Genomic DNA, 13,808 nt, shown 5'->3' with positions numbered 1-13,808 from the left:
AAATGGAGAGAAACTCAAGCAATTCCACTAAAATCAGGAACAAGGCAAGGTTGTCCACTTTCTCCATACCTATTTAATATAGTACTTGAAGTTCTAACTACAGCAATAAAACAACTAAAAGAAATCAAGGGGATACAAATTGGAAAGGAAGGAGTCCAAGTATCATTATTCACAGATGATGTGACAGTATACATAAGTGACCTCAAAAGTTTCACCAGGAAACTACTACAGTTGATAAACACCTTTAGACAAGTAGCTGAATATAAGATTAACTCAAAAAAAATCAGAAGCCCTTCTATATACAAACAATAAATGGGCTGGAAAAGAAATCAGAGACTCAACACCCTTTACAGTAGCCTTAAATAATATATCTTTGTGTAACTCTAACCAAATAAGTGAAAGACCTGTATTACAAGACCTTCAAGGTTTTGAAGAAATAAATTGAAGAAGATATCAAAAGATCATGATCAATGCTCATGATCAGTAGGATTAACATAGTAAAAATGATGCCTTACCCTCTTTGAGGAGTGATGGTGGGTGACTGGGGGGCTGAGGGGAGCAGGAGGAGGGGAAGGAGTGGAAACTGGTATGGGTATGTAAAATGAGAAAATATTGTTTTAAAATAAAAAAAAATGTTAAAAATTGGCCATCTTACCAAAAGCAATATTATAGATTCAATGCAGTCTGCATTAAAATCCCAACACAATTCTTTACTTCATATGGAAAAACAAAAAACCCAAGATAGCTAAAACAATCCTATACAATAAAAGAACTTTCAGAAGTATCACTATACCTAATTACAAGCTCTACTACAGAGCTACAGTAGTAAAAAGCCACATGGTATTGGCATAAAAACAGAGAGGTATATTAATGGAATTAAAGACCCACATGGAAATCCACACACCTATGGACACCTGATTTTTGACAAAGAAGTCAAAATTCAACAAATGGTGCTGGTCTAACTGGATGTCAGCATGTAGAAAAATGCAAATAGATCCATATTTATCACCCTGTACAAAGCTCAAGTCCAAGTGAATCAAAGACCTCACTCAACATAAATCCACATACACTGAACCTGATAGAAGAGAATGTGGTAAATAATATTGAACACACTAACACAAGAGACAACTTACTGAACAGAATTACAATAGCACAGGCACTAAGATCAACAATTAACAAATTGGACTTCATGAAATTGAAGTTTCTGCAAGGCAAAGGACACTGTCGATAGGACAAAACGGTAGCCTACAGAATGGGAAAAGATCTTCACCAACCCCACATTTGACAGAAAGCTGATAATCCAAAATATATAAACAACTCGAGAAACTAGATACCAGCAAACCAAATAATTCAATTAAAAAGTGGGTAAAATCTAAATAAAGACTTCTCAACAGAAGAATCCCAAATTGCCAAGAAACACTTAAGGAGATTTTCCTTAGTCATCAGGGAAATGCAAATCAAAACAACTCTGAGATTCCATCTTACAGCTGTTAGAATGCCCAAGATCAAAAACACAATTGACAGCTCATGTTGGAGAGGAGCAAGGGAAAAACACCTCCATTGCTGGTGGGGGTGCAAACTTGTACAGCCACTTAGGAAGTTAATGTGGTGGTTTCTCAGAAAACAGCTATACCACTATTAGGTATATACCCAAAGGATGTTCAACCATACCATTAGGACACTTGCTCAACTATGTTCACAGCAGCTTTATTTATAATAGAAAGGACCTGGAAACAACCTAGATGTCCATCAACCAAGGAACTGGTAAAGAAAATGTGATGTATTTACACAATGAAGTATTATCCAGCTGTTAAAAACAAGGACACCAGGACTGTCAGGCAAATGGATGAAACTAGAAAAAAAAAAAAATCATTCTTAGGTAACCCAGACTGAGAAAGACAAACATGGTGTGTACTCACTTATAAGGGGACATTAACAGTAAAATAAATGGTAGCTATGCTACAATCCACAGAGCCAAAGAGACTAGGTAACAAGGAGGGTTTATGGGGAGACACCCATATCTCCTTGGGAAAGGAGAAATAGGAGAGTAAACTGATGGTGGGTGGGGATGGGAACCTGAGCAATCAGGTTGGGCAGGTTGAAAGAGAAGAGTACTGAAAGACTATTGTAGGGTGGCGTGAGGGGCATTTCAGATCAGGGAATCTTCCAGAAAGATTCTGGGGTCAAGGAAGAGCCCGGGTTAGACTCCTAACAACAGAAGATAAGTAGCCTAAACTGGCCATCTCCTATGACCAGATTGGTGCCTTGCCCAAGTGTCATCAGAGAGATGTCATCCAGCAACTGATGGAGACAGATGCAAACCCACAGTTAAACATTTGACAGAGTTTGGGAATCCCGTAGAAGATTGGGAGAAAGGATTGTAGGAGCCAGAAAAGTCAAGGACACCACAAGAAAACCCACAAAATCAACTAACCTAGCCTCATAGGGGCTCAGAGAGACTGAACCAATAACCAATGAGCCTGCATGGGACTGATCTAGGTACTCTGCATATATGTTACAGTTGTGTAATGTCCTCTTGTGGGACTCCTAACAGTAGGAACAGGGGCTGTCTGTCTCTGACCTCTTGTGCTGTCTCTTAGGACTCTTCCTCATACTAGGTCACCTTGCACAGCCTTAATACATGGGGAGGTGCTTAGTCTTATTTCAACTTGATATGCCATACTTTGTTGATATCCATGGGAGATTGCCCTTTCCTAAACAGAAATGGAGGAGAAGCAGATTGGTGAAGACAGAGAGGGGATAGGAGAAAACTGGAAGGAGAGGAGGGAGGGGAAACTATAATAAGGATGTAAAATAGATAAATGTATTAATAAATGAATAAAAGGAAAGTTAACAAGAGTGTTCCAATAAGATGAGAGGGTTCAGGAAGCTTCCACATGCAGCCTAGTATATTAGAGTTCAATGATAGTAACTGCACAATGCTTCCTCATAAATGTCTGTTCAGATGCCCCACCAACTTAGAACCACTTAAATTTGAAGCATGTAATCAGTTCTGGATCTGTAAGGGAAGATCATAACAGAAGACATGATAAATATCACTAGGAATTTTTTTAATATCTAGTATTTTATTTATTTATTTATTATTATTATTATTATTATTATTATTATTATTATTATTAGTTTTTTGAGACCGGGTTTCTCTGTAATGCTTTGGAGGCTGTCCTGGAACTCACTATGTAGACCAGGCTGGCCTCAAACTCACAGAGATCCACCTGTCTCTGCTTCCCTAGTGCTGGGATTAAAGGCGTGTGCCTAGCTTCTAGTATTTTTAGAATACATAGGTATTACTTACTTTTACACTGCTGTGATAAAAACACTGGGCAAAAAATGTATGGGGGTAAGGGAGATACTTATTTTTAGCTAATAGTTCCAGAGCTGAATAAAACTGAAAAGTTGTCTGGGTCACATGATAAAAATAGCAGTTCTGATTTTTTTTTCCAGCAGAACTCTGATAAATGTTTAATAATTCTTGAAAGCATTTTAAATTTTAATACAGAGATTTCAGATATTTAATAAAACACATTTATGGAAGAAAAGCTTTTCCTCAAATAAACAGTGCTAACAGCAAAACATTCTTCTTGATAAGATTTATGTACCTCAATATGAATTGTAAAATGATCCTCTGAAACACTGGTTGATATGCATACTATTCTTTCCAAAGGACAGATGAAAATGATGTATCTCTTTGAGGTAACCCAGTCATAAAAAGAAGAACATGGTGTGTACTCACTCATATATGGATTTTAGACATAGAGCAAAGGACCACCAGCCTATAACTCACACCACCAGAGAAACTAGGATACAAGGAAGAATCTAAAAGATTCATAAAAAGTACCTCACAGAAGGGGAAAGGAACAAGATTGAGTCTTATTGTTCTTGGTAAGATCCCAGAATCCTAACTGCTGTGTCTGGACAAGATATTGCTGACATCTGTAGGCTCAAGTCTTCATGGAGGTTGATGGTGCTTACATATCCCCAGGCTTACCTATTTCACTGCTCTGCATGATGGGCATGGACAGGGCCCCTTGGACACTCCCTAAACCCCAGAATATGTGAGGGCTTTAGATTTCACATCTCCATTCCTTTTTCACAGAAACCTTCCTACAGAATTTGTTTCAAAACTTCATTAATACCAAGGAACACATTAAATAACATAATTACTGTGGTTTAACAGCCATCAGCTTATCAGACATCGCCTGGAGGACATTCTCCATAGCAAATGTATAAACACAAACCAAAGCAAAGTTAGCTGTCTGTGTTTGGTCACTCAATAAAGGAGTGAAGAATTAACTCTAGGGAAGAAGTGTGAAGTGCTACCTCCCCAACTTCCTAAGGTGATAACATTTCTATGTTGGCCTTCTATTTGTCATAGTTGGAAAGTAAAGTGCCTGTTCAATTGTTTGAAGACACACAAATTATAAAATTTTAAATTACTAACATAATGGTTTGTTGGAAAATTCTAAATTCTGTAGAAAAAGTATGGAGTTTGCAAGCCAAATGAATTTGGTTTGGGATGAACTGAGTATGAACTATCTATGGAGTTTCTCCTGGATGTAGACTTTCAAAGCCTATTTGGGAGCGACTCTATGAAAAGTCATAGGCAACAATGGTTTTAGCCAAGAGTTTATGTAACAGTGGCTGACAGCAGGCTGTGTAGAAATACAAAAGAAAATTAATTATTACAGAAACCCTCACAGAGACCCAACAATAAAGATGAGCATAGAAAAAAGTCCATGATAGAAAAGAATATGTTTGATGTAATTAAATATGGACACTATAGGATAGACTTTTAAACTAAAATGTATTTTATAATTGTAATTAAAACTTAATCTTGTGGAAATGGGGAGTTTATTGTAGCATTAAAATTAGATAAGATAGCAATATGTTTTTTAGTGAATTAAAGTAGATCACATTTTTCCCCTCTTTGAACCTCTGTATAATTTTTCATTTTCTTTCTCAAACTATAAGTCATACCCTTCAGGGATCAATGTAGTTTCCAGCTACTGTATGGATGGATGGGATTTCTATCATACTTAAACTTTATGGTCCATGGAGACAACCCAGAGCTAGTGCCCAACAAACAACTGCAGTTAAATAAATGCTGCACACAATGTTAAACCAAATGCTCTGGAATTGAAATAGCTCATGAAACTTGGAAGTGAACACAGGCATCAGAAGAGGGTTCCACAGCTTAACATGACTATAAACAAGGGTGCTAAGTCACTGTGTGCAAATACCAGGTAAATGATTCAGAGTAGCAGGATAAAGGAATGATACATACTAACAAGAAAGCACAGAATGATTGGCATCAAACACAGACAGATAGAAAGCTGTAGGGTTGGAAAATTCATCATCATACTCATTTCAACTACAAACTAAGTTAAAAGGCTTATTCTCCAAAGACACAGTAACAGCAAACAGATTCCCACTAAAGAGACTTTTCACTCTCAATACAAAATTGTACAAAGCCCAAATCTCCAGACAGCCAATTGAATTATTCAAGTCAAAAAAAAAAAAAATACACACAGTATCAATTTTCCTTCAGAACCACATAGGAAAGCAGATGGCTCGGTTTGGGTTGAATTTTCACTTGTTATCTGAGCCTTTGGTTTCCGAAAGATCATTTCCAGCCTTGAATTTGGCCAGGCTTGTTTTTTTGCACTGCTGATATCAATGTGCTACTGTGAGTATTCTCCCCTCTAGTTGGATCAAGGATGCTGGACTGTTCTTCCTAAAGAGGAAGTGATAATGGATTTGGAGAGGAAAATTTTGAGCCACAAACATTTTCAGCATAACTAATCTGACTCTATCTGCTGTGGGAATATTACCTTTAGGAGTACATGTTACATGGAGGATTTATTAGGATTTGCTAAGGAGAAAGGGTTGGAAGACAGTCCCAGAAATAATAATAAAAATGTTAAAAGAATGGTGTGGACACTGTTCCCCTCCCTCTTCTAAAGTCCCAGCTCTGCACATTAGATAAATTTTGCTATCCTGGAGGGGGCGTGATCCTAGTGTAGCACACAGAACACAGCTAAAGATGGGGTAAGGAGAGCAAGAAATCATTTCCTTCTCCCCACAACAGCTGTCCAGGCCTTTACCAGAAACCTTTGCAGTCAACAGCAAGCATACAACAATTACTCAGCCATTCACTTGTTCGTATCCAGATGCTTATATTAGTCACATCTAAATCTCCTAACTGTGCTTTTAGCCTGGATAATTTGGTTTAATATATAGAAGAGGGCCAACAACGGGGCATGGCCATTTGGTACCCAGTGGAACACATAAGGGCAGATGTTCATGCATCATGATGACATCAACTTTGCTGTAGGTAATCCTAAGATTTAAGGAGACAGAACACCTCACTATGTACCAGCAAACTGTTTTCCTCTGTTGTCAAGCTGCCTTCATCACAATGCAGATGTTAGCACTCTGACAAAGGATTCAGGCTGTCTACACACTTAGATAAGAGCAAGTAATGTCTCTGTCCTGCAATCTCTGACTAAAATATTTAGGTAATGAAATTACCAACATGGGAAACAAATATAGAAAAAAAACACATAAATCAAAGATGTTAACAAATCAACATGGAGATGTTACAAACATCTCAAAATAATATTTGTGATTGTCTCTGTTAGAAAATTATAGCTTCTGTCCAGTTACTAGACATCACTATTTAATACATTAATAAGTAAGCAGACATTTGACTATTTAATGGATTTTTACATTTCTAACATTTTAGTGACTGCATTTTAATATAATTCTCATTATTTTAACTCTGTGTAATCTACTTTAGGACAAAAGTATTATTCCAGTAAGGCATTTGCCTTCACCAGATTAACAAAGGAATTCTGGCCATAAAAAAAGTTAAGAAAGTATTATGACCACATATATAATTAGATATAAATCCCTGGATATTATAAAGGAAACAAAACAAAGTTAATACAATTTAAATTAATAATTATTCAATATGTTTATTGTTCTGCTAAAACAACCTGAGTACAAATTTGACTTCTGTAATATGTTACATATTCAGGAAGCTTCTACCATGCTTATCCTGGCCAAGTGGCTGAGTGGCCAGTTTTCTCTATTTGAGCTACTACAAAGGCACCCTTCAAACACATGTTCTTTAATCTTTAAAGAGAAGAAAGTCAATTTGCTTCATTCCTTTCTTATAGCTATTGAATGAGGAAGCTTTAACATGAAAAATAAAAGACCCAGAGACAGATATTGTGGATCAAACTTCAAGCTGAAGATCAGAAAAGCAGCTGGTCACTTGCTCTTACTCTACCTCAGACTGAAGGGGCTGATCCTGTTTCCAAGAGTTCTCACCAAGCCTCTACTCCTGAGACTTCAATGGCCTCCTGTCTTCAATGTGGCTGGAGAATGAGTGCCTGATACTGAGACCTTGCTCCTGTCTTATATACCTCCCTGATGCTGGGATTATAGGTATGTGATCACAGGTGCTGACATCATATTTATATGTGAGCTGTTTCTCTTTAAGGCCGGATCAATCTTGTGTAGATCTGGGTGGCCTTGAACTCAGAGAGATCTGACTACCTCTTAATCCTGAGTCCTGGGATTAAAGATGTGTACCACCACCTCCTAACTTCTGGCTGCTGGGATTAAAAGTGTGTGCCTGACTTCTATGACTTGGCTGACCTTGCTTTCTGAATCCTTAGGCAAGCTTTAATAAATCATAAATAATATATCACCACATTAAGCAGTATAGTTAAGCAGTGATATAATTACATATAGAATCTCAAAAAACAAAAACAAACAAAAAAAACTCCATGGTGGTAATTGCAAGTGATCTAGAAAAGGCTTAAATTATTTTATAACCCCTTAAAGGAAAACCTACAATTAAGAAAAATTTACATGGAATTCTTAGGTCACTCAAATGTACCCCAAGCCCAAGGCCCAAGAAATAGTCAAGAAAATGACCAAGAGCAAGATGGTGTGACAAGGATGAGAAAGATGATGATGATTATGATAATGATGATGATAGTTGGAGTCTTAAATACCACTCTTCTTAGTGGATGGAACAACTACACAGCCAACAATTAGGGAATTAGAGAAATAACACACTTCCATTCCCCTTGTAGCCCAAAGAAAATTAGAAACACATGTCCATGCCACAAATAATCACAGCAATATAATTCAAGGGCAGTAAGAAGATGGGAGCAACTCAGGTACCGGTCAGAGGAAGGCTAGACATATAAAATATTGCATATCCATTTGATAATGTATAATGTCATCATACCTGATATGGATGACCCCTGAAAGTGTATAAAAAAGAAACCTGTATGGTCTGACATTGTCCCACATATGCCCAACTTTTTGGCATTGAGACACCATGTTGTCATCTACAAAGTTCACACTGAGAACCACACAACTGAGCTACAAAAACAAAAAAAAAAATATATTTCATAAAATGCTAAATGGGGTGAACTGCAAAGATGGCCATCAATTTTCAGGCACATTCATAGATACCTTTGGCCAGATGCAGGTCATGGGCCTCAGGCTAGACACACCTTCAAGCTTCAAAATGAGCAAACTCGTGGAGAGATAATTAAATTAGTTTAGGCTAGGGACTGCATTAAAAGGGAATACAGAGCAACAGAGCATTTTTTTTTGCAGCAAAAAAAAGTAAAATTAGGTTGTAGTAATAATTGCACAACTTTGTAAATTGTATAAATACATTAAAAACTACTAAATCATACACATTGAAAAGGTGGACTTACTGTGTTGATAATACCTTTGGAATAGTTCCTTTCTTTACTGATTTATTCTTTGACAATATGATCCTTGTATAGAATGCATTCTGCTCACAGACATCCCTCCTTCTCTCTTACTCATTTTTGTACCCCACCATTACCCCCATCGAGTTCCCGTGTCACTTTCATGTCCTTTCCCTTCGGTTTTGCTTTGTAAAAGCTATAATTTTGTAATTTTTATGAAGGGAATGCATGAAAAGGAAGATGTGCTCTTATCTGAAATAGAATATCTAGAGTGACTAGCTACCAGAGATCTGAGCAGAGTACAGAACACTTCAAGTTCTCAGAACATTGATCCACCTTCAAACACTTGACCAGAGCACATAGGTTACTTTAGCATAAACCATGCTGTGTGTGATCCCAGACTTCTTATTAGCCACTTTTTCCTTTCTTTCAACATGTGTTTAAACACTTAGATATGAAGAGAAAACGTTATAAATTGAAACCCAGATATAGCATGCAACTTAAGAAAACCTCGTGCTGAAATACAGCATTAAAGTTTAGGGTGGGTCGCTTCCTTCTCTATATTGCCCTTGGAGTTCACAGAGATGGTAAGAAAACCCCAGAAGTACAGCCTATCACATCAAGGAATCTCACATTAAGAAAGGCTGGGGTGAGCTATCACGGAAATGCAAATCAAAACAACTTTGAGATACCACCTTACTCCTGCCAGAATGGCTAAAATTAGAAACATCAATGACAACTCATGCTGGAGAGGATGTGGAGAAAGAGGAGCATTCCTCCACTGCTGGTGGGAGTGCAAACTCATACAGCCATTTTGGAGATCAGTATGGTGGTTCCTCAGGAAAATGGGAATTAGTTTACCACAGGACCCAGCAATCCCCCTCTTAGGCATATACCCAAATGATTCACATCCATGCAACAAAGACATCTGCTCAACTATGTTCATAGCAGCATTATTTGTAATAGCAAGAATCTGGAAGCAATCTAGATGCCCCTCAATTGAAGAATGGATAAAGAAGATGTGGCACATCTTCACAATGGAATACTACTCTGCAGAAAAAAATAATGGAATCTTGAAATTCGAAGGCAAGTGGATGGCACTTGAAGAAACCATCCTGGATGAGGTAACCCAGTCACAAAAAGAGGAACATGGTATGTACTCACTCATATATGGATTTAAGACCTAGAGCAAAGGATCACCAGCCTATAATTCACACCACCAGAGGAATTAGGATACAAGGTGTATTCTAAAAGATTCATATAAAGTCCCTCACAGAAGGGGGAAGGGACAAGTCCCCCAGAGCTCAGGGGAAGTGGGGGGGTCAGCGAATGGAGAGAAACATAGGAGAAAGAGAGGGGGAGGACAGGAAAGCACGTGCGACTAGGAAGATTGAGTCAGGGTAGGAATAGAAGACAGGAGAGAGAGAGAGAGAGAGAGAACATAAAAGAGGGAGTCATTATTGGTTTGAAGAGAAAACTGAACCTAAAGAAAGGTCTAGAGACCTACAAGACTGCTGCCAACTAACAATTTGAGCTTCCGTGGAAAGGCTACCATAAATGCCCTCCCCGGAGAGTGAGATCAACAACTAACTTATCCATGGAGCCCTCATCTAATACCTGTTGGAAACAGAAGCAAACACCCATACCTAAACACTGAGTCGAACTAGAATCCAGATGCAGAGGGAAAGGACGAGACCAGGTTGCAGAAACACATAGAGACAGCTGACCAAGAACAAGGAGGAGCTAACACCCCCCCCCAAGACTGATAGCTGGGAATCCAACATGGGACTGACTCAGGCCCCCCTGAATATGGGCCTTAGCCAGAAGGACTGAGCAGTCTAAGGGACCTCAGACAGTGGAACCAGGATGTATCCCTGGTGCACAAAAGGACTTTGCAAACACATTTCCCATGGAGGGATAACTGCCTTAATCTAGAGACAGGAGAGAAGCCCTAGTCCCTACTTCACATGACCTGTCTGATCTACATGACCCCACCTGGATGGCATTGCCCTACATGTGGAATTGGGGTGGGGGGATGGGAGGATGGTCAGGGTGCACATGAAGGGGCAAAAAGGGTAAAAGGGAGGGAAGGAAGGAGGGAGGGAGAAGGAACTGGGAGTGACATTGTAAAATAATAAATTAAATTAAAAAAAAAGAAACCTGGGGTGCACTTGGTGAGGCGGTTATGAGGTATATTCTAGTCAAAACTTTGTAACTGCAGAATTCTCATCTCTAGCATGATATGAGGCTCCCCCAGGAGGAAGTATCTTGGAGGAAGACTATTTCTAACTACCTATGAACAAGAGCTGGCCAAGTAATCCAGGTAGAATGTCTGGTTATGGTATTTTGGGACCAAAGTACACCTAAATAGATTTCACATATGCCAGAAAAATTTATTTTAAATCTCTTAGTTGGAGAACAGTAACAAAACAGGGAAAAAGGAAAAACAGTTTTATTGCAAGATGTTAATATAAAAAGAAAACACTAAATGACACTTTAAAGTTGGTTAAACAAAATCAAGTATCAGAAGTGTGATCAGATGCCACTAAAAAGTGTGACAAGACCTCTGTTCACATTTTTTCAGTGAATATACTTCACCTATTCATTCAAGTAATCACTTTTGTATTGAAATACCATGACTATCTATCAGTAAAACCAAAGAAGACCAAAAAAAAGGCTAAAGTAGCTGAGTTGTTCTATTCTCTCAGAGATATGTGCAGTAATGATCTGAACACTGCAAAGGAAACATAAAAATTCTCTCCAGAATCATCAGAGAGCACTGACCCAGGAGTCCTGAGATCTGAGGCTTCATAGTCACCTATTTACCAAGCAAATAATACTAGACATGTCAATTTGATCTTATGCCTTAAAAATTGAAGTATGTGCCTACCCATCCTGTGACTGTCATCAGTTCATTATGGGAATCACTTCTAAATGTGCCTTGATAACCATCAAACCTTCCATGAGCTGAGACTGGCACTTTCATTAGAGTGTTTGGAAACAGAAGCTCCTGGTGGCCAATGGCTCCAGCGAATAGCCACAGTGTATGGGGAATTTCCCTGGCCAGTACCATGCATTAAGGCCCAAGAGCAACACAGATGTGCAAAGTGTCAAAGGATTCAGTGTCTATTCATGTAATCATTGTATTTTTACCTGGATTTCATCTATGTGTCAAAATAAGTTCATATCTAGTCAGGGGAAGAAAAAAAGTCAGAGTTCTATCAAAATTCCAAACTGAATAGCAAGCACCCTGTGTTTTGCTTTTTGGTTTGTTTTGGTTTTTTTTTCCATTGTTGTTGTTTTGTTTTTTTATTCTCCAAGGTATGTGTTCATCAAACTTATTTGAATCTTAATAAATGACAGACCTTCAAAACTACAGACAAAGACACTTAGAGGAGCAGAAGAACAGTGGCTGTAATTGCAACCACATTAACTGAGCTGTTTTTATGTAATGACTTCTTCACTTCTGATGGAGAATGCCATCCTTGGGAGTAATGAAGTGCTTGAGCAAAATATGATACCTCAAAATTAAACTCTTGAGAAAAGTAATTTCAATGTGACATAATTCTGCTTTGTAATATTGCTGTCTTGCTGTCATAAGCATGCCTGGATCACTGGTGAACAGTCTAAAAGATGGCTAAATGCCTGCGGGTACACTGTGAAATAGTAAAATCTAATCAGTCTGTCTTTTCAGAATTTGGAATAACAAAATAATTCTGCTTTTTCTCAAGCAATGGCAAATCCACATCTTGATAGCTAAAAGTCAACTTAAGCTTTCCCTTCCTGGTTCAGAATGAAAATAAGCACTATGGCCCAGACTAAGATGTGACTTCTTCTTGTGGGTGTGTCATGGTGAGAGAGGAAGCAATGTGATCATGGATGGATGAGTTTGATATCATTCTGAATTACATCACCTTGCTGTAAGGAATTTTTTAAAAAAAGAGGCAGAACAACTTCAGAAAAGGGTTTCATACCTCTTGTATTTTTTGAGAAGGCCTTTGCACATAAACCCATCCCACCAGGCCTTCTGGTAGTAGAGTAACTTTACTAAAGGCCTCTGCTGCTTAGGGACCAAGTCACATTCCAGAGTATGTCTCCATGTTCTCTTTTCTCTCTGGCCCAGCTCTTTTTCTGGCAATACTAACAAACTCCTCCCTTAAAATTCACCCAGCAGGCATTCAGCACTTGCCATTTTCTTGAAGGTGTGATTGTTTTCAGTCACCAAGTTGTCAAGTAACTGTCACTGCTAATAAAAGATGGAGGCAAGAGACAAAGAACATAGGCACACCTCTACAGCGAACTGGGGTAAGTTTTTAGTCATGCTGTCCTCTTCCTGTATAGATGGGGAGTCCCTCCAGCAAGTTCCTGAGAACACACTAAGTGACCGCACTTATGAACTTGATACTTCTAAATAAGTAACTTTAGCACAAGGCTCATAATGAGGCAAGCAACTCTTAGTAAGGGCTATAGCTCAGAAATGATGAGTCATTCGTGTTTCCTACCCCATCTCAGTCTTGCCTGCAGAGCTGTTGGCATTTCTGATTTAAAGGGCAGGGCACTTGGCTAGGCTTTCTGAATGGACGGCTCTCACTGTGTGACCTGTGAGTGTGACTTCTTCAGAGCATCAGTTGTCACAGATACACAAGCATTCATGTTCAGCAACTTCAGACTTACTTGTATTCCTGTGGCTCTGGTCCCCCGAGAGAGGAGGTGTCCTAGGTGTCCAGGCTGGAGTGGATCGGTTGGGGGGCATAATGGGTGCTCCTGTGCTCTCATTATATACTGTATTTACAAAGAAAACACCAGGCACTTGAACTTCACCATCAGTGACTACAGGTTCACTGCCATTTGATTTAAAATAAACCTTTTTTAATGTTCCTGAAAGACAAAATATATACATATTTATTTTAAACATTTGTCAAAGTATTTACTCATAAATTACTCATAAAAAAACATTAAGAAAATGTTAGTGCTATTTGCCCATCTATCACCCTACCCTGGAAAACAAAAAAACCAAGACAACAGCCACTAGAACCACCATCTTCA

At 38.5% G+C, this 13,808-nt stretch overlaps 1 protein-coding gene across 1 annotated transcript in view; it reads right to left on the bottom strand.

Moving 5' to 3' along the window:
* Corin (corin, serine peptidase) overlaps positions 1–13,808 on the bottom strand; it is a 196,252-nt gene that overhangs the window by 146,611 nt on the left and 35,833 nt on the right. Inside the window, 1 exon segment of the mRNA XM_051198201.1 lies at positions 13,437–13,640. Coding sequence (XP_051054158.1) covers positions 13,437–13,640 — 204 coding nt within the window.

The sequence above is a fragment of the Phodopus roborovskii genome, unplaced genomic scaffold (genome assembly GCF_943737965.1).
Source record: "Phodopus roborovskii unplaced genomic scaffold, PHOROB, whole genome shotgun sequence".
Taxonomy (NCBI): Eukaryota; Metazoa; Chordata; class Mammalia; order Rodentia; family Cricetidae; genus Phodopus; species Phodopus roborovskii.
The sequence above is the reverse complement of the archived record's forward strand: the minus strand, read 5'-3'. Positions and strand labels throughout refer to the sequence as shown.